The 22,748-nt window shown below is 50.8% G+C and overlaps 1 protein-coding gene across 1 annotated transcript in view; it reads right to left on the minus strand.

The window, feature by feature from the left end:
* Positions 1 to 22,748, minus strand: part of DNAI1 (dynein, axonemal, intermediate chain 1) — a 57,993-nt gene that overhangs the window by 9,393 nt on the left and 25,852 nt on the right. Inside the window, exons 3-13 of the mRNA XM_005859516.2 lie at positions 22,207 to 22,305; positions 21,930 to 22,010; positions 19,642 to 19,768; positions 19,251 to 19,366; positions 18,872 to 18,991; positions 17,808 to 17,867; positions 16,343 to 16,477; positions 14,049 to 14,133; positions 10,608 to 10,725; positions 10,165 to 10,208; positions 3,974 to 4,221 (exon numbers count right to left, since the gene is read on the minus strand). Coding sequence (XP_005859578.1) covers positions 3,974 to 4,221; positions 10,165 to 10,208; positions 10,608 to 10,725; positions 14,049 to 14,133; positions 16,343 to 16,477; positions 17,808 to 17,867; positions 18,872 to 18,991; positions 19,251 to 19,366; positions 19,642 to 19,768; positions 21,930 to 22,010; positions 22,207 to 22,305 — 1,233 coding nt within the window. The remainder of the gene's footprint in view (positions 1 to 3,973; positions 4,222 to 10,164; positions 10,209 to 10,607; positions 10,726 to 14,048; positions 14,134 to 16,342; positions 16,478 to 17,807; positions 17,868 to 18,871; positions 18,992 to 19,250; positions 19,367 to 19,641; positions 19,769 to 21,929; positions 22,011 to 22,206; positions 22,306 to 22,748) is intronic.

The raw sequence follows: 22,748 nt of genomic DNA on the forward strand, positions 1-22,748 counted from the left end.
ACAGAGCCTGTGAGACACAAGTCAGAGCTAGCCCTGACGCTGTGACCACTTCCCCTCTGTGTAAAGGTAGTCCCTTTAAAGAGGGGAGGGGATGGGGGTGTCAAAGGCCAGGCTGTAATAGGCGCTAGGGAGCTGCAAAAGGAAGTGTTTAATGAGCAGCCGCCAGCATGCATGGAAATTGTATTTCACACCCCACTTTGCAGCCTGATGCCCAATGGGGGGTGGTGTGTGCATTTGCCAGTGAGTGTGTATATGTGTAAGTGTGTGCAAGTCACACACATACTCCTGGGGTAGAGGTGGGAGGGTAGGAATAAAGTGTGGGGGGGGGGGTACAGGTAGTAAGTGGGGTTAAGGGAATGGATGAGTCCAGCCAGCGTGGCTCAGTGGTTGAGCATCGACCTATGAACCAGGAGGTCACAGTTCTATTCCCGGTCAGGGAACATGCCTGTGTTTCGGGCTCGATCCAGTGGTGGTGGTGGTGGGGTGGGGGCGGGAGTGCTGGAGGCAGCCAATCAATGATTCTCTCTCATCATTGATGTTTCTATCTCTCTCTCCCTCTCCCTTCCTCTCTGAAATCAACAAAAATATATTTAAAAAAGAAAGAGAAAGAATGAATGAATACCCAGCAAGCAGGTGGTAGGGAGGAGATGGAGGCTGCTTAACAGCTTCTTTCTCTTCTGCCTTATCTGATTAGGGCAGACCTGCTTGACCCCAATTTGTGCTCATTTATCCTTCTTACCACCTTCCCCGGTGTTGTACAGAACTCACGCGCACACACACACACACACACACACGCACACCCTGAGCAAAGTGTGGCTAGTCGAGGCTTCACAGTGGGGCATGAGCAGGGCTGGGCTACTCAGGCGGGCTCCCTGGGGAAGTAGCCTGTGTCATGAGACAGGAACCCAGTTCTCTTTGAAGGGACAGTTTTCTTCCCAGCTCTAAAACCTTCCATGGCTCCCTGCTGCCAACAGAACAAAGTCCATCTGCCCCAGCCTGGCATTTGAGATCCAAAATAACCTCCTTAGTATCCCTGAGACACAGTCCCTTTGAGAAAGACCTAAGCTCTGATGTCGCTTCTATCTCACTCACCAGCCTGGCTCTCCTTCAAGCTCCAGGCTCATATGGCCAACTGGCTGCAGGAGCCCTCCTCCGGCCCCTTGTATTACCTTCTGGCCACACCTGTTCCTCTTCTGCATTCCCCACTTCCACAGATGCCCCACTGGGCTCCCCAAACCGAGTCCTGGGCACCACAAATTGGAGCTCCAGGCAGCATCACCAGTTCTTCCCTTTCCCATATGAAATCAGTTGTTTCCTTCTATTGGTTTTACTGCTTCAACAGCTCTGGACTCTATCTTCTCATTTCTCTCTGCATTGCCTCTGTCCTAGCTCGGGCTTCAGGATTTCTCATGTTACAGCCAGAGGAAAGCTCCCAGACACAAACATAACTGCATTACTCCTCTGCCCCAAACCCTCTGATGGCTGGGCAGTGACTTTCAAACTATGCTGGGGGAAATCTCAGGAGTCTGGGGAAAGCATTTCAGGGGACAGGGAGTGATAACAAGGGGCCCTCAAACAAGTAGGACCCTGATCCTACCAGCAGCTCCACTCTCATCTTTTTAACATGTTGGGCTTCCATACAAACACTTCATTTGCAACCACCAACCTACAAATTCCAAGCTTCTGACCTGCTAGAGAAGCACACTCGTGAATGGGTATCTGTGCTTGTCCCAGGTCCTGCTCCCCGTCCCTCTCTCTTGCATGTGAGTCAAATGATGTGCTGTCCAGCAGGCCACTCTGCTTGATGCCCCTGTGACGCCTTTGTATCCTTCTTCATCTTACTAATACTTTCTCATCCCTCACAATTCAGCTCAGGTGTTGCTTCCTCTAGAACAGCGGTTCTCAACCTGTGGGTCGCGACCCCTTTGGGGGTCGAACGACCCTTTCACAGGGGTCGCCTAAGACCATCGGAGAACACATATATAATTACATATTGTTTTTGTGATTAATCACTATGCTTTAATTATGTTCAATTTGTAACAATGAAATTGGGGGTCACCACAACATGAGGAACTGTATTAAAGGGTCACAGCATTAGGAAGGTTGAGAACCACTGCTCTAGAAAGACCTCCCTGGCTCTCTCTGCCCTGCTCCCCATCCCGGACAATCTGAGTGCCCCTCCTCAGGGCCCCCATGAGCCCTCTGTACCCACAGCATACACCCTGTCCTGCTCAGCCTGTGGCTGTGGTTATCTGCCCACTAGGAACTCCAGAGAACAAGCCCTTAAGCATCCTCAGCTCCCAGAGGAGCAAGCAGAGAGGAGTTACCAAATGGATGAATGAGGAAGAGGGGGGTGGGAAATGAGGGAAAGAAGGAAGCAGGAAGTGAGTAAACTAGTGAGAGACAGGCAGGCCCCTCCCATGTCCCAAGCCATGATTCCAGCCAAGAACTCTGAGTCTTCAGTTTTGCAAAGGCAGCAGCCCTGTTTTCCTGACAGGATGGTGGGAGAGCTGAAGGCCACCCTCTCCAGATGGGTTCCAGTCTCCCTGGCATCTGCCCAGTGAGAGGGAGAATGTGGCTTCTGCATGCCCCATTTCTTTCCCCAACCTGCTATTTGATTTAGAGAACACAGCAGGGTGGGAGCAGGGTGGTTGGCCTTGGCCCCTGACCTTCTCCTGGGCTTGAAGAGGGTGGTCAGGCCAACCAGAGATGCTCCCTGCTTAGCCCTGGACTATCTGAGAGCATAAAAACCCTGCAGACATCTCTGGATGGAGTCAATTGTTTCCCTCCCTCTGCCCCTGCTCTGGGTGAAGGATGAAGCTGAAAGAGCACCATGTCCTGTGCCTGGACAGTCCTCCCTCTGCTCAGGCCTGAGAGCTGAGAGCCAGTACCTGGAGCAGGTAGGTGTCCACGTGACTCAGGGAGCTCAGGGCCAGAAGAGGTAGGGGCGCAAAGCCTGACTGCAGACTGTGTCAGGGCAGCGGGCAGAAGAACATGAGAAGACAGAGTCCCAGCACTGTCTGATGAGCCCAGAGGCCTTGGGCAACTTGAGGCAAAAATCTATCCCTAGATTCTCCCAGACCTGCCCATGAGGTCAGGGTACACAGTCTCAGAAGGAAGGGGACCTTTGGAAAACAGTGAGGAAGGGCCTGTAAAGCCAGAGCCATGAGAGCAAAACCATGAAATGAAATCCACTCCCAGAGTAATAAGATGGGAGACGGGGTGAAATCTAGACCCCATGTCCAGGTAACAGTCCCGTTCTATGTCTGTCTGGAGAAGTGGGGTGCTGCAGAGAAGCCTCAGGGTCAGACCTTGCCTACCAGGCCTTGTAGTCCCACTCAGAGGGTGGGAATGGGCAGCACCCACCCCTGTCTGGGAGTTCCCCCAAATCTAGCCCAGATGGCAGGGGAGAGCCTTGTGGGGAGTGGAGGAACCCCACAGACAGGGAACTGGAGCCCTTGACTCAGCAGAGGCCTGTCAGGCCCTGGAGGCTTCTAGCCACAGGCTCCGGTCACTAATCCCCATACCTAAGAGAACCTTAGCAGACAGATGGGCCCTTTTCTCTTTAAATCCTCACCCGAGGATATTTTTTCCATTGATTTCTAGAGAGTGAAAGGGAGGGAAGAGAGGGAGATAGATAAACATCAGGTGAGACCGACATATCGATTGGTTGCCTCCCACACTTGCCCCTACCAGGAACCTGCACCCATGACCAGGAATCCCACCCATGACCAGGAACCTGCACCCATGACCGGGAACCCATGACCCTTTCGTCCATGGGCTCTTACTGCAGACCCTCTTACCTTGTGACTCTCACTTCTGCCCTTCTCTGCCCCTTCTCACACCCTTGGCCTCTGTTATCCCCACCCCCTTGTCTGTGGCCCTCTCCTCCCCCAAGTCCCTTCTTCAGTGGCTCCCAGGCCCACACACTACCCATCTGTACCCCTGCCTCCCCTCCTGGTCTGAGGCTGACCTGCCACACGGGGTCCGTGTGCTTGCCAGACTTGGCCGAGCTGCGGAAGATGGGCTGGGAGTGGGGCTTCTTGAGGTTGTACACGGCCACGTTGCCGTCATAGTGGCCCACCACCACCAGGTAGGGGTGGTCCATGTGCATGTCGAGACACATGATGCCGCTGTCACTGCTGAAGGCGTATTCCGGGAAGCTGGGGTTCTTCATGCTGTAGAGCAGCAGCATGCCCCGGCTCTGCTTCATGAAGTCATCTGTCCCGGGGAAGATGGGCCTCTGTGGTTGGAGCGTCCAGCTGCCCTGCCAGGAAGCCCCTGTGCCCCTTCCCCACCAGATGGACAAGCCTTGCCCTGCTCTGCCTCTCCAGAGAGTGGGCTTCCTCTCTGGCTCCATCTTCTCTGTCTGTGAAATGGCATCATAAGACTTGGTCTACCCTTTCTCAGGGTTCCTGGGAGGATCTAACGACCAGTAAAGGTGACCAGGTTTATCTGAGTGACTGACCGTCATTCTCTTTATTGTCCCTTTGGGGTACAGGAAAGGATGCAGCTCAAAAAATTACTACGTGAAGAATGTGTGTGGGTTTGGGAAGGAGCAGTATCTTCAGAGAGGGTTCAGATGCCTTAGGCAAGGGGCAGGCTGCTGTCCTTCGATGCCTGCGTGATGCCCCTCAGCCAAGGACAGGGGCTCAGTTTGGACTAACATGGAATTGTCTATAGAAGTCTCAAACTAGCCACCTCTGGGCATTTCCCCATCCCCCCTGGCCCCAAAATCCCCAGTTGCAGCCTGAGCCCTAGCTCTAGGCATGCTCCCAGAATCAAGAAGTCCCAGACCAGCCAATTTGGCTTCCACAGGCCACTGTGCCATCCTTCTGGCCTGGGCACAGCTTTTGGTGGTCAACCATGGACCACTCTGCAGAGTTCCTCCTCCCTGGTGGCCCCATGTCAAGGGAGAGCTTCCCACTCTTTCTTTCATTCTCTGCACACTTGGTGCCCATCCTGACAGTGCAGTCGCTGAACAGAATCCAGTCCCAAGCCCTCAAGTCCAGCTCTCCTGCCACCAGCCCGGGACCCTTTCCAAGCTCAGAAGAGCCAGAGCTGGGCAGGGGGGAGGCTAGAGCCACCCTCCATCTTGGGGGCCCTGTGCTAAGGCAGCCTTTGGTTGAGAAGAGGACCCTCTCCCCCAAAGGACGGAGTAAACATGGCCTGACAGGGCCCAGCAGGCTTGCTCTCTCCAGGGGGAGGGCTGCCTCCTGCTAAGCCTGCTCTGCTGGATAATCTCTAAGGCCTCTCTGACTTGGTCTTCAATGATCCACCAGATTTGGGAGAGGAGAGCCAACCACCTTCTAGCGCCTCATCTGGCAGTTCTCAGAAAGCCATAGCCTCAGGGGAGGGATAGCTTCATTCCACCGTAGACCTCTCACTGCCCTCAGTTCCCTCTGCTCGGGCCCAGTGAGGAGCAGGGATGGATGACTTCTTGAACTGGCAATCACCAGTGGGAGCCTCAGCCCCCCCCCCCGCCAACTCTATCTTTGCCCTGCAAGTAACCGTTCTACATTGTTGGGGGGTCACTCTAGAGAGTTCTGGCTGTCAGGAGAAGCCTGGGCTCCTGCTCAGGATTCAGGGAGAGCTGGACAGGCAGAGGGCATGTTGGAGCACCAGGCTAAAGCCAGGTCAGTGAGCACAGGGAAGTAGATGACAAGTTGTAAAGACGATACTGAGCCAGCCTCGGACAGCAAGCCCCCTCTCCTCTCTTACGTGGCATCCCAAATGAATCCAGTTCAGGGCTGACTCTAAGGCAGCAGCTGTTTAATGACTCCCTTTAAAGTCATACAGTGGCACATGGAGGGGGGCTGTGGTAGGCTGCATAATGTCCCCCAAAGATATCCATGTCCTAATCCCCAGAACCCATAAATATGTTACTTTGTGCAGTAAGAGGTTTTACAGACGTGATTAAGTCAAAGACCTTGAGATGGGAGATTATCCCGGCTTATCTGGGTGGACCCAGCGTAATCACAGGGGCTCTTATAAGGGAAAGAGGGAGGCAGGAGAGTCAGAGAAGGAGATGTAACAACAGAAGCAAATGTCAGAATGATGCAATTGCTAGCTGGAAGGGAGCCACAAGCCATGGAATGTGGGCAGCCTCGAGAAGCAGGAAAAGGCAAGGAAACGGATGTTCCCCTAGAGCCTTCAATAATGAAGCCCTGCCAATCCCTGATTCTTGTTCAGTGAAATCCATTTTAGACCTCTGACCCCCAGAATTGTAAGATAATAAGTTCGTGTTGTTTTAAGCCATTAGGTTTGTGGTCATTTGTTATAGCAGCAATAGGACACTAATTTTGTAGGCATTTGGGGAAGGCTGACCCAAACCCCACTTTTAAGAATCAGAAGAAGATGCCCGTGTAGATGGCACCTTTTCCTGGGGTGGCTTGGAAGCTGTCCCTCCAGAAGTCAGGAGAGTGGATGCAATGATCCTCAGCACTTCCGATGGCAATCATGAAATCCTCCCTCGGTTTCCTACACCCCAGCCCTGCCACCTTGGACTTCAGGAACAGAAATGCCCCTTGGATTTCGTAGCCCCCAAAGGCAGGGTACCACCCCAAGGCTGCCCCCAAGAAAGGGCATCGGTGCTAGAGGGTTCCAAACCCCCAGCATGGCCCAGAGGCCATGGTGCCAGGCTGGGCTCAGCCTCCCAGGCAGCCGGGCTTCTCCAAGCACTCTCATCCAATTAGAATTCATATTTAAACAGTGTGGGAAGTAAGAGCAAAGCCTTGGAGACAGAATACATCAAGCGGGACATTTAATTTGATTTAGGGAAAATGAGGCAAACATTTGAGAACCTAAATAACTAACCAGTAATTAAACTAACAACAGCAATGCCCTTGCACTACAACCCAGCAAGCACAGTGGCCTTTATGGACTGTATTTACAAAGAGACCTGACAACATAATTAGTCCTGTAAATTTTACGCAGCCTGCAGCAGAGGAGTGATGGATTTTGTGTGTGGAGGATGAACAGGGAGAAATGAGGTGGATGAATTTCCATTTTCAGTAAATGAAATTAACATTGCTTAATTAGTGAAGCTGACAAATAAATGATCGGGCAAGATTTAAATCCCTACAAGTGTATCTTTGGCCTGGGCAGGCGCAGGGACAGGCCGGGTGCGATGTGACTGAGTGGGAATGGGTTTAGTGCTGGGACTCAGGGCCCGGCTTTCGCTCCTTTTGATGGTGCGGCCCCCAGAGGGAGGCTGGGCTAAGGGACAGCTGGGAAGTCAGGACCACGCAGAGTTCCTAAGATCTGTTCCATCGTCCCTGCCTGACAGACCATAAGGAGTCCCCATTCCCGTGCCATGAACTGGCTAATGAGCTGGAAAGGACCCCATCAGTGCAGCAGGCTGACATAATTGCAACCCAGCTTTGCCCCTCTTCCTGGACTAGCTTCCTTTGCCCTCCAGTGTTCCTCCATCTGCTTTCACTTGCTGGTGCCTCTTTCTCCACTCTGCTTGGAACATGGAGCCTGGCCCTAGGAGGCACCCAGTGTCTGCCCTGCACGCAGCCTGGCATGACCTTCACCTGGCACCCAGCAGCGCCAGAGTGGAGGCAGGTGCGGATGCTTCTGTGCTGCTGCAGGCAACCCCTTTCCCCACCAGCTTACTCCTGGCCTGGCTCCAGGCAACCTGCCCTGTCCCCCAAATGGGGGCTTGGCCTCCGTCCTTTCTTGGGTACATGGCTACCCCTGCCAAAGTCTTATCTGGCTGGGTCAGAGAATAAACGTCTAGGAATTCCAGGCAAGAGGAGGCCTGGACTGAGCTCCTCAGGGTCAAAGCCAACGACAAACCCTAATGTTCACTCCAGTGTCTGTTCACATGAGGCAAAGTCTGGTGGCGGAAGGCTGGCATCTGGGAGCCTCCAGAGAGTGCGGTGGATGCTGGGGAGCCGGTTGCTCCTCACAATGACCCTGTCCAGTAACTGGGGTGCCTTTGGCCTGCCTCAGCTTTGCCCTCTTTCTTCCAGGGAAGCACCTGGGCACTCAAGAGCACGGGACTCCCAGAGGCAACCTGAGGAGTGAATGCGGGGGCCCTCCTGATCCCAGCCCAGCGTGGCTCTGCTCAGGCCTCTGCAGAGCGGTCCTAAGATATGCGGGCTCTGGAGAAGGGACGCCTGTCTGACAGCTGGTCAACAACGGTGCCAGCAGCACCGACAGCAGACACCAGGCTGCCACCAGGCGCTGCTCTCTAAATGAGAGGCAGGGGTCGTCTGGCCCCCCTCTGCCCCCACGGCCTTCTTTCTCCTGAGGGTCCTATGGGAAAGCTGAGGGAAAGACCAAGAGACAAATCAACGATGAAGGTCCTGTGCATGGGGGTGGTCCCACAGCTTACAGGGCACATCTGCCCCCTTTTTACAAGTGGCCTCACAGTAGCCCTGGGTGGGAGGGCCGGAAGGTGTCAGGCTCTCCCTGTCACCAGTGAGAAAACCAAGGCTCAGAGAGGCTTCTGGTTCCAGGTCAGTCCACTGGAAAGTGATCCTCCCGCAGCTGAGTGGCACCCCCCAGGCCTGTGGATGTGGCTGAAAGGACCAACGAAGGACAGAGAGGCCCCCCCTGGTGAGTGCCTGTCCCACGGAGGCTGCTGGGCCCGTTGGACTTTAGGGCATCTATTCCTGGGGGCTGGGTTACGCTTCTCCTCCAGAGGCTGCCTCCGTGGACCGTCTCCACAGGACTCTGAGCAGCCGACCCTGCTTCTGGCCCTGGGTGGGAGGAGGATGGGGCTAGAGCCCAAGCAGCTTCTCCTCCCACCTGCTGGGGAGCCCCCCACACCCCCACGTCAGGCCTGGGCAGAGAGTCTGGGCTGAAAGCAGCCTCATACCCATTCACGTCCACACCCACTCCTGGGAGGGCCTGCCCAGCCCCCCAGCCCTGTTCCAGGCCCAGTAGCTGCAGCAGAGAGGGAGGAATGTGCTAGTTCCCTGCCAGAGGGGGAGGGTGCTTCCAGCTTGGCAGCAGCCCACCCGCAGGAGCAGGGACACAAAGCGGGCATTTAGGGCATCCTCAAAGGCAGCTCCAACCACGAGACTGGGAGCTGCTCCAAGAGCTCCGCCCTGAGAGGAATGACAAACACCAGCTCCTCCTTGCCCTGCCCACCCCCCCAACTCCCCACCCTGGTCAAAGAATGGGCAGACAGGCGGTCCGAGGGGCAGAGACCAGGAACTTGTAAGCCTGCCAGCCAACAGCAGCTTGGAGAATGGAAAGGTTTTCCTGTTCACAGAAGCTGATCCTCCCAGCTAGAGAACAAGCTGTGAGCCTGGGAAGCTGCAGCTAACACGAAGTGTGGGGCCCTCTCCTGTTAGGAAGGGGGAACGTCCAGTCCAGCAAGGAGGTAGGGGCTTCTGCAGCGACCCAGGAACATGGAGGGGGAGCAAATTACCAAACAATGACCACACAGTGCAGTCTCCTGCTGAGGGGGGGAGGGGGGAGGGAGGGGCAGGAGCACCTTGGAACACAGTGGTCTCCTAAACATTGCCCCACCCCTGCCTGCTCCAGGGCCCGGTCAGGAACACTCCCCTCCCCCAGCTCCCCTATCCTAGCCTTCCTGTCCATCCCATCCTTCCCCAGGTCCGGTCCAGTATGCCTTCTCATGCTTCTCAAGCCCGCGTCTCCATTCCCACTCCATAGTCATGGTTCAGATCCTGTACCAGTCTCTTAACTGGTCTCCCAAATCCAGCGTCACACCTGCAACTCCACCTACACTGGTCGTGTCCCTGCCCTTCTCCGATTCCTTCAAGGTTTTCCCCTTGGGAGACGGTCAGAAGACTGTCCTCAGGACAAGAGCCAAGCTTCTGGGAACGGCTTACCAAGCCCTTTCCCCCAAGCTGACCCTGGCCCCTCAACAGCTTCATTTCCTGCCATATCTCTTGTGCCTCCAGACCTTTGCACACGCTGGTCCCTCTGCCAAAAGTGATCTCCCCTTCTTTCTTCACCGTAACAACTCCTTCAAGGCTCATTTGGCATAATTCTCCACCCGGCAGCACAAGGTGCTGGTGTGGACTGTCAGTCTTGAGACAACTGACTATGAGCCCAAGGGCAGTGACTGTATCCTAGTCACCTCTGCATCTCTCACACTTGGCAAAGAACTCTGCACTCATTAGGCACTTAGTGTTTGCCGGTTAAGTGAGCAAATAAATAAATAGCCAGATTACTTACAGGAGCCATGTCCCACTGCAAACAGATCCTTGTACTTTGGATTCCTGCAAAAAGAAATGTGAACCCATTGACCCAGGAAATGGACATGACTCTCACATGGACACAAGATTTCCCATGAACACTGGTACCTGTCTACACTGCAGACATCTACTGTTGAGCTTAGAGACCTGGCTTTATCCTACAATCCCATAAGAATCCCAATCCCATTTTTTTCTCATAATGCTACATGTCACCCTCAAGATGGCTAAGCACAGACATGACCTGCTTAGGGCCTGGCAACAGGAGGCACTCAGGGGCTCTAGGTTTTTAAGAATCCCAATCCCATTTTTTCTCATAATGCTACATGTCACCCTCAAGATGGCTAAGCACAGACGTGACCTGCTTAGGGCCTGGCAACAGGAGGCACTCAGGGGCTCTAGGTTTGCTGCAATGCCCACACTTACCAGGAGAGGGCGGTGACGGCCAGGCGCTTGGCTTTGTCGGTTTGGAACTTCCAGAGAGGCAGCAGCGTACCCTCCTGGTCCCGGTATTCATCAGCAGCATCCTCATAGTACTTAAAATCTTAAACACACACAAGTTGTCAGCCCTGGGTCTGCCACTTTATGGCAAATCCAGGTCCACCACCTTCTATCTGTACCTCCTTGGACAAGCAATTAACCTCTGTTTCAGACTGGGAATGGTAATAGTACCGATCTCAAAGGACTCGCCTGAGAATTAACAGAGTTAATATATGTAAAATGCTTAGAAAAATACCCTGCACATAGTTATCTCTCTATATGTGCTACTGTTACTGTCATCCTTGTTGTTGGAGGTAAATTAGAATAAAGTGGCCAGGTCTGCACGGGTAAAATCCCAGGTTTGCCCATCTTAAGAGCCACGGCCAAGGCCCACTGTAGTGAACCTGCCCGGATCCCTCAGGGGCTCTCTGCACTGAATTTCATCTCCTGCCCTAAATTATCCTGCCTTGCATTTCCTCTAACTTATGCAGAAGTCCCATCCATCCTCTACTTGTCTAAACCAGAAGCCTGGGTAACCCTTGACTGACCTCTTTAATCGCTCACATTTTCCTTCTGATTATCTTTTAATCCATTCACTTCTCTCCAAACCCTTAGCCACTGTCCACGTTCAGGCCCCAATAGCCATCACCTGGATCATCACACCGTTTTCCTACCTGGCTCCCCACCTCCAGTAACTCCTCCTCCAGCCCACGTTCTGCAGAGCTACCAGGGTGAGAACGAATAAATCACCTCACCATACACCTCCCTCAGCCCACTGAGAACTCCCCCATGGCTCCCCTGGCACAGGGGCTCCTAGTCAAACCGAGGCTCCAGCCACTACTTCCATGTCATTTCTGGCCCGCTATTCACGTATCCTCTATATATCAAATCGTGTCTAGAATGTCCTACACCTCTGTCTTCCTGGCAAATTCCTACTCACTCCAGATCCAGATCAAACTGCTCCTCTGCTGTGAGGCCTTCATGTTCTTGTTGAGAAGGTTCATTTCTTCCTTCGTTCTAGCCCTGTGCTTCTCTACTGAAACGTCTGTCACACTGTGCTGCCTCTGTTATCCTTTGCCTGTCTCCCACCAGACAGCTTCTAGAGAGCAGGAAGCATGCGATAATCAACTCTGGACCCACAGTGCCTCACACAGGGCCAGCCACAGAGCAAACAACCAAGGACTGTTCAAAGAATGCAATGCAATAAATCAACAGGAGCGAATGATACTCATTCTTCTCTCCAACCAAGGGTGACCTATGAGAAAATGAATCCTTTCACTCAACTCATGGCCCAGGCATGACCCCAACCTCTTTCACAATGTCCACACCTTGAGACTGTGGGACTACATGCAAACCTCAAAAAAATGTCTTAGAACAAAAAAAAGATTGGAGTGGTCAGAAGCATGAGCCTCTATCACATCAGAGATCTCTGATCTTAGACTATCTTTGAAAATGCCTCCTTTCAGAGAGGCTAATTGGTAACACTTCTTTGTTTTCACTTCTCCTTCATGATTACACTTTCCCAGAGGGAAAAGAGTATGCAATTAAAAAAATCAAAGTTCAGTGCATTGTTATGTTACTGTGTTCTCATAAATGAAAAGGGTTCACCAAGACCAATTTCTCCATGGATATTAGTCATGTTTGCTGCCCTTTGGTGGGCTAGTTGCAGAGACTGGGTTTCAGGAAGCCAAGCTGTGTGAGTGACAAACTCATTCAGAGCTACTGTGTACTTTGACAGCTTTGAAAAGCACTCAAGGTCATTTTCCGGCCTGAATGATAACAAGGGGGCTTGTTTAGGCTTCTGGTCTTGGCAGCCCTGGTTTCTATGTCCCATGGGTGAGCAATGAGCATCAAGTCACCAAGAGGAGCCCTAGGCTGTCAGCAAAGGAGACCAGCCAGCAGCAAGAAGCTGCCAACTCTGGGGACGCAGCTGCTCCAAATAAATGCACAACCTCTTAGGGAAATACAAGCCACTTGGGAATGTGCTGTGCATGCCCTGGGAAGGACTCCGTTTTCCTGGCTCTGTCAAAGACATGAGAATTTCCCAGGCCCCCAGGATTTAGGCGTTTCTGAATCAATCTCTTTCTTCACCTCATCACTAATTAATCACCAGCATAGACCTATTGAATGTTTATTTGAAATGTCTCTTCCAGCTCAGTGGCTCTGTAGTCTCGTGCTGAAGTGCTTAGGCTATGGATCCAAGGGGCCGGTGTTTAAGTCCTGATTGCACGACTCATACTTCACACTAGCTGTGGTTTTGAACAAGTGCCAGTAATACAGCCTGAATTTCTCATTTATAACATGGAGATAATAATGGTATTAACCTGAGAGTGTGACTGTCAGGATTAAATAAAATAATACATGTAAATAGCACAGCATAATGTGTGGCACATAGGCCATTCCCAGGGAATGCTGGTGCTTGCTTTTTGTTATTATAACTGCTCCGTTTTCTCCATCCCCTTGATGCAGTCTGGGCAAGGTGTGGCAAGGCCCACTCCACCCCACACCTGAACCTCACTTTAACCTCTGTCTCTCTATCCTGCCCAATCACTTTCTCCCCCAGCCCTGCTCTCACCGGGCTGCATCCCTGCCTGGATAATATCTTTGAACTATCTGCAGAGAAAGCTCAGGTTTCCTGTGTGACATCCAAGGCCCTCCATTAACTGGCTCCAACCACCTCTCCAGCCTGAACTCACATCACTTTCCAACAAAGCCCCTGTTTGGGTCACTGAGCCTGCTGCCCATTGTCCCCAGAGTCCATTGCAATTCATTTTCACTACCAAGTCACTGTTCGTGCTGTCCCCTGCCCAGAACATCCACCTTTCTGCTGATCTGCTACTCAAACTCTGCTTATCCCTGGGCATCTAGCTCAACCCTCCCTGAAGCCTGCCTTGACTGCTGCCATTCATCCCTTACTTCCCTTTCTCCATTCTTGAGGATCCCCAGAGAAGTTTCTGCCTGCATCCTAGCATTTATATTGTCCCCAAGCAGGACAGAGTAGAGAACAGAGCACAGAACTAGGAATTTCAAGACCTAGTTTTGGGACCTCTCTGCCATTCACTAGTCAGGTGGCCTTGGCTTGAACTCTCTCGTGTATAAAGTAGGGTTAATAATCTTGGCTCTGCCTGCCTCCCAGGAATTCTTGGAAGATGACATTGATTCACTAAAGTGCAGTATTTTTTGCTGCACCATTGTCAGATCTCATAACTACACACATTTTTTTCTTATGCCATTTTCATGTCTTCCTAGTCATATCCAGAGAAAAGAGGGATTATTTGTTCTCCTCTTGCAATGATGGGACCTACCATAGGACACTCAAATACTGACCTTGTATGAGGGATTTTTAATGCAGGCTACAACAGTAGTTGCCAGAACTTCAAATCTTACCCTGAGCTACATCATCATATGTGTTCTGGTTGACCATCCGCTCTACGATTTTAGCAGCTTGCATCACTTTGGTGATATCATCACTCTGTGGAGAGGCAGAGGCGACAGGTTCTCTCATAAGCCAGCACATGAAAGGTCATGCCCTGAGCCATGGCCCAGACTAGCAATTGGGTCAGCAATGCCTTTCTGACACCACTTACCCCAGTTAGCTCTATAAAGGTATCTCTTCATGCCTTAAGGCCCAGCTCACCCCATCACACCCTTCTGGAAATGCCTAGCTCACACGTAGCACAAGGAGTCTACACTGCCACACCTGGATCCCGGGCAGAGCCTGCTTTGTGCTCTTTCATTCTGAGCTTATTCTGGAGAAGGAATATATTTGAGCACAAGACATTGCCTTGAAGAAAGCCCAAGAAGGGTACTAAAGCGGATAGTGGACAAGGGCAGGTAGGAGACTTCTTTGGTGGGGAGAGAGATATTTCACCAGCTCAGGCAACGACAAAGACTCCCATTAAAGGCCTCGGAGATTTAGTCAGAGTTGAGGAAGACACAGAGGTCAAGAAAGGGAAGAGAGATATGCTTGTACACAGGGAGTATCAGGCAGAACTGACTCCCGACCCAGGGCCTTGTCCACTGCCCACACCAAGAAAGCAGGAAGTTTCATGTCAGAAAAAATGACTCATTTTGAACCAAAGGACAAGATCATCATTCTGTGGAATTCCATAAATCCACAAGGTGAACCACCTAGCAGGTTATTAGAGGATCAAAGACTTTGGGGCTGGCAAGAAAAACCCAAGAGTTTCGGGCAGGTGGCAGGAGTGAGCCAGAGGAGGGGGCAGTCCTTTAGAGCGGCCCAGGAGGGTCAGCCGCCTCTCGAGGAAGAGATCTCCTAGGAGTGGCAGTATCAGGAAGTGGTTATTAAGAGAATGGGTTCTGGAGCCACTCAGACCTGTATTCCCATCCCATTCCATGAATTAGAAAAACCCACCTAATAAGTGGTAAAGCCAGGATATACACTCAAGTCTTTGGAATCCAGGGCCCATACTCTCAGCCCCACACAGAGAGCCAGTTCCTCTACAAACTGACCACCTTCCAGTTAAGGTTTCTGTAACCATGGTTCCAGCACAGAGCCCATAGCCAAACCCCTGATGGATCTTCAAGTAAACCCTGACCCAGGCCAACAGGCCCTCTGAAGCTCCTAACATCCAAGGGAATGGTGCAGGGGAAGTCAAGGGTCTGGACAGGGAAACCTGAAGGACAGGGACTTCATCTTTCACCTCCAGTATCCAGCATGGTCATGATCACCAAGTACTTGGTCTATGGTTGAATGAAACGGAATTGGGGCAGTTTATATTGAGCCAAGGCAGGGAATCCTCAAACTTCTCCTAAAATGTGGTTTTTATCAGGATCAGAGACTTGAGGTGGAAGTGGGCATACATCAGACAAAGGAAGCAGAACTTCCGTTAACCAATCTGGCTTTTCTATTCTGGGGTGGAGCAGAGCCACTTTTTCTCAGTGGTTTCTGGGAGCTCTCCAAGGTGCTGAAAGCAGATCCACCAGATCCTAGTTTCCTGTGAACCTTGTTCTTCTCACCCTATTGCAGGCCAAACTCATCCTGATTTCCATACTCGTCCCTGTACTGGTGAAACTCTCTGCAGTGACCTCTTACTGTAACTCCCAGGATGATGGCTAAACCTATGCTGGCTACATCCACAGTGAGCCCCCTAACCATGACCTCTGTAACAACTCCTACATGGCTCTTCATGGTAAATCCATCCCAGAGTGGCCACACCCATTAGCCTGGATTTGCTGGTACTTTCAGGACCTCTGACTGGCTTCTTGTCCTGAAGACTCACCTAATAATTGAGTGTAAATATACCCAAGGACCAAAAGTCAAAGAGCAAATCACTGCCCCAAACCCCATGAGCCCCTGACCATGGAGAAGATCCCCTATTCTCACATCCCACCTTACCCTGGCAAAATTCCCCAGCTCTTCCAGGGTGTACCTCAGGTTTTCAATAGCATTTATATCTTCTGTTGTCCCTTAGCCCGACAATACTGAATCTCTCCTAGCCTCCAGATCTATATAAAATTTGGGGGAGGTGTGGAATGCCAGAGGCAGTTGTAGCTCTCCTCACATCTTCTCACAAAGAAAGAACTATTCATACTTCAACACTAGTCCCACCTCTTTGCCTGTCTGTGAAGTCCTCCCAGATAGCCAGGCTTATGTCTACCTAGGGGCCAAGGTCCAACTCAATCATTCTCTAACAGAGCCATGGTAACCCTCACGAAACCTGGGACTCCAGAGATGTCATCTTCCTCATGGCCATCGTCCCCATTTTTTTAGCCACTGGTGTCTTTGTCTTCTCCTTCTCTTTGGTCTTTTCCTGCTTCTCAAGTTCCTCCATGTAGGCATCATAGATCTCCCACTAGGCAAGGGCAAAATGAGAAAGATCAATGCAGGGCAAAAACTTCAGCCAGTCAGGTCCTCTTCAGCCTTTAGGTCTTGAGACGTTGATTACACCAACCCCTGTCACATGCCTCCACATGGTGGTTCACTGTATTTGGCCCACTGTAATTATATATTCAACACCTGTCTTCCCTTCCAGCCTAGGACAGGAATGAAGGAGCTCTCAGGACATCTCTGGGCTGGGCTTTCCATCTTGCAGCCCAGGGACTTGGTTGTCAGCTGGAGATCAGTATTGTTCCAGCCTACAATCCCCACCAGGCAAAACAAATGGGCAACTATCAGGCTAGCTCACATTTTTCTTGTTGATTTATACAACTATGAACTAGGAAAATTTTTTTAAAAATCCCCCATGGAGATGGGATAAACTTATTGGCTTAGGCTGGATGTCCACAGCACTGACCATACCTTCTCAGCATAAAAAATATAAAAAGTTAGGGAACCCCTGCTAACTGTATCTGATAGGAAGAGAAGCCCAAGGATAGTAGCAGAGGAAGCAGCAAGGGCCTGAGGCGGGCAAATGGCCTAGATCACACTGTGTGCTCTCCAGAGTTGGGCCATCACTGCCACCTGGAGGCCAGATAGGCACACCTTACATTTAATAATTCACCTACGGGCCAGTACTCTGCCCTGCAATGCACTTCAGTGATATCTCAGTCTGAGCCCTCCAACAACCCTGTCAGGCTGCTTGTGGTCCTCATTTGACAAGAAAGAAGCAGGCATTAAGGATGGCATGGTTTGGTCAGGATGTTACAGTATGAGAACAAAGTTGGGGCCTGAACTCAGGTCTCTCGGCACCATATCCTGCCCAGATCAGCATGCCTATCCAGTAGGACTTGGGGGAGGTGGGGAGGAGGGTCCGCAGGAACACTGAAGTTTGTTGGAAGGGCAGGGTTAGACTGTTAATGCTTCAGTCAGCCATGGGGTGCCATGGGTTACAGAGCCCATGGGAACACATGTTTTCCCCTGGTCTTAGAGGAACTTTCCGGAAGCCATGCCTCTTTCCCCCTTGGTCAGCCTTGCCCTGGGGGGCATGTGACTGATCCAGGCTCACTGGGTAGGGATCTACTGTCCGATCTAGAGATTGCTGGGTGGGAGCCTAGTGTCTCATGTACATGGTGTTCAGAGACTGAAACAAGGAGCAGGGAGGTGGGTGGATGAGGAGGGCAGACTGTCAGAGGAATCTCTGACCACACCAGGCTCCTTTGTTGCCAAGCCAGACAAGTATGCATGGGCAACAGGGCGGGGGGATAGGGGAAGGTGATGATTTTTAGACTGGTTCAGGGTCTCACCTGATTGGCTGTGGCTGAAAAGTTTGCCCTGGGAGGAGGTTCCATCTGGCATTCTCGGTCCTAGAAAACAATGACAACAAGAAACCTACAAGAAGCCCCTAGCTCCTTCTCACTTATTTAAATGAGACCCAAATGTCCATGGGTGAAGCATTTCTGCTGGGGCTGAGGGCAGGGTGGGACACAGAACAGGGGAAGTAAAAAGTACCAGGTGGTGCAGTGAAAGCCTACATTTCCCACCCAAGCCTCCTTCAGAAGAAGCCTACGCTAGAAAGCAGGGGTAGTGAAGCCTGATTGTGCCAGTTTCAACCAATAAGAACTCCAAGTGGGTATGGACAGACCTGCAAGAAATCAGGCCCATGGCAGCTCCAGACCAGAACAAAGAGGTCTGCCTCTGGCATGCCATTGGGCTCATTAATAACCCTCACCCTGAGAAGGCTTCTCCCTAACACTGGAGTCTCTGGCTCCACCAGGAAAATATACTCCCTCCCATTGTGTACCACCTCGATTTCCAAATGTCAGCATAGGGACTACAGAGGGCGTTTAAGAGCTGCCAAAAACCCACCCTGTACACCTCTGCCCTCTACTCACAGATTCATTTCTGTAGAACACTGCCTGGCACATGTGAGTCTCTCGCCTGAAATCCTGAGAGGCTCTTGCAGCCTGGTGCTCAGGGTCCTCCATGCTTACGAGCCAGGGAACTTGTCTAGCCCCTTTCAGCCAGTCTATCACAAAGACTGTCACCTTTGGTCAAACTGGCACCTAGCCTCACCTCCTGGCACATTCTGGCCTCCTGTCTCTTCCCCAGATTCTGATCTCTTCACGGCCAATTCAAGTTTCACTATCTTAGTGGAGGGCTTCAGTCTCCTTGTTACTCCCTCTGAACTCCTGCCTGGATGACTTACAGACACCTAAACACATGCTCCCAGCTCTTCTTGGAGAGAGTAACCATGGTGCCTACCCTGTCACCCTGCCAGGCTGAAGTTGAGGCTGGGGCCAGGCCTGTTTCTTCCCTCCCAGGCACAGTGCAGAGCTGTGAGATAAAGGGGCCGGGGTGGGGGCCGTACCCGGAGAGGGTTGTTGATGGTCTGTGAGGCTCTCTCACTGAAGTTGAACTGGTTGGTGAGCTTACTCTCCTTGGGCTGCTTAGGAGTCATCAATTCTTCTTCAATCACTTTTTCAGATGCCTGGTGGGGGGTGGGAAGGAAGACCCACAGGATCAGGACTTGGCCATGAGAAAAAGGTGGCAGGGAATGGGGAGTGGGGAGAAGTCATATCCTGGAATAGGAAGGTAGTGGGACAGGGTGATGATGCCAGAGGCACGGGGACATGCAGCCTCTGACTTCTCACTTTCAGCCCCCACCCGCAATAAGTCAGCCCTGAAGCCTCCATCTACAGCTGGAGCGGGAAGGGGTAGGTAGGTTGGAGAGCAATACCATAGTGTACCTCAGCTGCAGGTATATCTATTTGACTCTCAGCTTCAGCGTCTCCTTCCTTGATCTCTTCTTCTTCCTCAAGGTTTTCTGTGTCTGAAAACACCAACCTGGCAGACTCCTGAGAACCTTGGTAGGATAGTGCTAATGAGCTCAAAGTTCAGGCCCACTTTCCCATCCCCTGGCAGGGCAGGCCTTCTGGGTTCCTGCCTTTCAGACCCCACCTGCCCCAGGGTTCTTCTCGGCCTGAGCCTCATGGGTTAGCTTCCAGACCTATCCAGGGCAGCCAGCTGTTGGATTTTACGTAAGTAGATACTCTGAAGATTTCTGATGTAGCAATGTACTCCCTAGAGTAACCAGAGAAAGGGGACCAGGCTGCAGCCTCAGGCTGCCCAGAGGCCTACCTGTTACTAACTCATCCTGGTAGTGCTGCCGCCGTCCTTCATCTGAGTCTTTGGGGATCAGGTTCCCGATGTGGCTGTAATGAACTGCTAGTTGGTTCACAAAACCAATAAGCTTATAAGTGCCTTCCTAAGAAGAGATGGGGCTGAGTCAGACCAGGGGTCCTCAAAAGGGCTGGAGTCAGAATGTAGTCTGCCTTCATTCTCTAAGGCCTAAAACAGTTTGTCTGTTAACAGAAATGTAACTCACCAAATCCTCAGTTGGCCTGAAGTTTTCACTGCATTCCAGTTTAAAAAAGAGGAGGAAAATGGAATAAGGTTTGCTTATTTTTTTTTTTAGTTCTCATTAAAGATATATTTTTAACTACCTCTCTTTCCAACTTTGAGCACTTCTGGACTTACCTATCACTGGCTCCTACATCTGTGCCAAGAGATCTGGCTCACCTGCTTCACCACACACCTCAGGTCACTCAGTCATCAAACACACCTGGCCTGGCCTTCTTTCCACTGTATTTAGTGAATGCCCAGGCTGGAAAGGTCCTCTGAGACGCCAAATCCCTAATTCTCCTTTTCCATAAAAGAGGACCACAAAAATTGTAGAAAAAGTTGGGGTTTGGCACTTGTTCAGGTCACACAGCAAATTAGAAGCAGGGCTAAGCTTAAAGCCCAGGCAACCTGGTTCATTCCTTTTTCAACAAATAATTTTTGGATAGATACAATGTACCAGTAGTTTCTAGGTTCCAGGGATAAAAAGCTTAGCAAAAACAGATGTAACCCCTGCTTTCATAGAGCCTTTAGTCTCGTTCCTCTAGATCAGCGATTTTCAACCTTTTTCATCTATGGCACATATAAACTAATTACTAAAATTCTGCCGCACACCAAAATTGGTTGCACAATTTGAGAATATCCTAAAATTCATTGAATTGTACACTTTAAATGGGTGATTGTATTGTATATGAATTATATCTCAATAAAACTGGGATTTTTTAGAGAAAGAAACTATTAATAGTAGCGGTTTCTAGGGAAAGGGACAGGATTTGGGGAAAGTTTAGTTTTCATTGTACTTCTGAATCTTTTGAAATTCATACCATGGGTTTCTATTATATATTCAAAATAATTATATTTAAAGAAGGAGTGTAATGTTGCTTTAGAGTCAGACAAATTAGTTCAAATCTTGCTTTGAATTCTGGTCATATGACTTTTGTAATTTGTTTTACCTAGATTAACCTCAGTTCCCATAAAATAAAGATAAAAAATAGTTCCTGCCCTGACCGGTGTTTCACAGTGGTTAGAGTGTTGGCCTGCACACCAAAGGGTCTCAGGTTCAATTCTCGGTCAAGGGCATGTACCTGGGTTGCAGGTTCCATTACCAGTCCATATAGGAGAGCGCATATAGGAAGAAATCAAGAAATCAATTGATGTATCTCTCACATCAATGTTTCTCTCTCTCTCTCTCTCTCTCTCTCTCTCTGCCCCCCCCCCTTCCTTCCTCCCTTCCATTCTCTGGTGAGGATTAACAACAATGACAAAAAGTTCTTATACTAAAGAAACCTGAGGATTACTTGAGATATATGTAAAAGGTCTAATATAGGACCTGTCACTAGCACACAGTAAGTATGGAACAAATGGATCTTAAGATAATAAAAAACATACACACACTTCCACCTTAGCTCAGATTGTGCTTGGAAGTTTTCTTCAGACAGTACTCATAGGAGCTGACTTTGCTATGGCTGAAAACAGTGTTGTCCCCCTTAAAGATATGCCACATAAGTGTCTACTAAGTGAGACGTGCCCATACCACATGTACCAAGGGAAGGCCCTGATGGAGTCAGCTGCCTACCTGGATGAGATGTGAGGAGACACTGAGAACACAGCCTACTGGGGCTGTCTCCCAAGCAGGAATGCTGGGGGGAAGGCCAGCTCCTTGTCCAGAGGGGAGCTTGTACTCCACCCACGTGTCTGGCTGGAGGACGACTCAGCTTCCAAAGACCCACGAGTTGATTTAGTGGAAAATGTATTGTACACATTAGAAACATATTTCTCTAACCAAATGATTGACTTCAGGCTCCTTGAAAAGAGTGGCTCTACAAGGCGCTTAAGACAATGCAGTTAGTAAGACTGCAAGGGAGATTCAAAAAGAAATTTCAAACATCTCTGGAAAACTCCACGTAAAATCTCAGAGTTCCAGTTTAAAGCCAATCTCTCTAATAGCTGAGAGGCTTCTGCAATGCAGCAAGTCACTGCCAACCAAGGAGCACCTAGAGGTGCCTGCCCCAGAAGGGATGACTTACTTTAAAGCTGAACCTGACGATGTTGTGGGGTGCATGTGGGTTGTTGGCTGTCAGAATTCGGGTAATCTCCTCCTTTAGCTCCTAAAGAAAAATACCAAGAGGGTCATACATGGAGGGCCCCCACCCCTCTCTGAGGCTTGGGAGGACTCCCGCCCCCCCCTCCCCGGGTGCCAGCAGACATCTCACACCCAGGTTCTGTGCAGGCTCATAATCAGTATTATGGAAGAACACACTCTGAGGAGGTGGAAGGAACAAGAGTAGGATGCTACTAACTCACCGCATCAGTCAAATCCAGCTGGTCAGGGGGTCTGATCGTGGCTTTGGACTGGGCCCAGTCATCTGCCCCTTCTCCCACATCAGTTCCTGAATCTTCATCCTGGACAAAAGCCTCATGAGGATCAGGAATGCCTGATCTGCTTGGAAAAGTGAGCGTGCTGCAGGAAGCCCCTCATTCAGAAACCCCAGGAGCCAAGCTCTGCCCTGATACATAGAATACAAAATATACAACAGACCATGAAAGAGCCCAAAGCAAATGTTCAGGCCAGAGTTCTCATTGCCTTAAAGATCACGGCCACCTCAGCCCGAGGAGTCAGGGCTTAGCGGGAACACTGTGGTGGGCCCTTGGCCCCAGAGGTGGACCAGAAGAACTGGCTCCTCCCTACTGTCTCCCACACAGCCCAGAAGTTGATGGCCGGGATCAGCTGCCAAAGACGGGGCTTTATGCAGTGTGAAAGGAAACCCAGCTGTTCTTTTTTTAATATATATATTTTATTGATTTTTTACAGAGAGGAAGGGAGAGGGATAGAGAGTCAGAAACAT

The sequence above is a fragment of the Myotis brandtii genome, unplaced genomic scaffold (genome assembly GCF_000412655.1).
Source record: "Myotis brandtii unplaced genomic scaffold, ASM41265v1 scaffold1270, whole genome shotgun sequence".
Classification (NCBI taxonomy): Eukaryota; Metazoa; Chordata; class Mammalia; order Chiroptera; family Vespertilionidae; genus Myotis; species Myotis brandtii.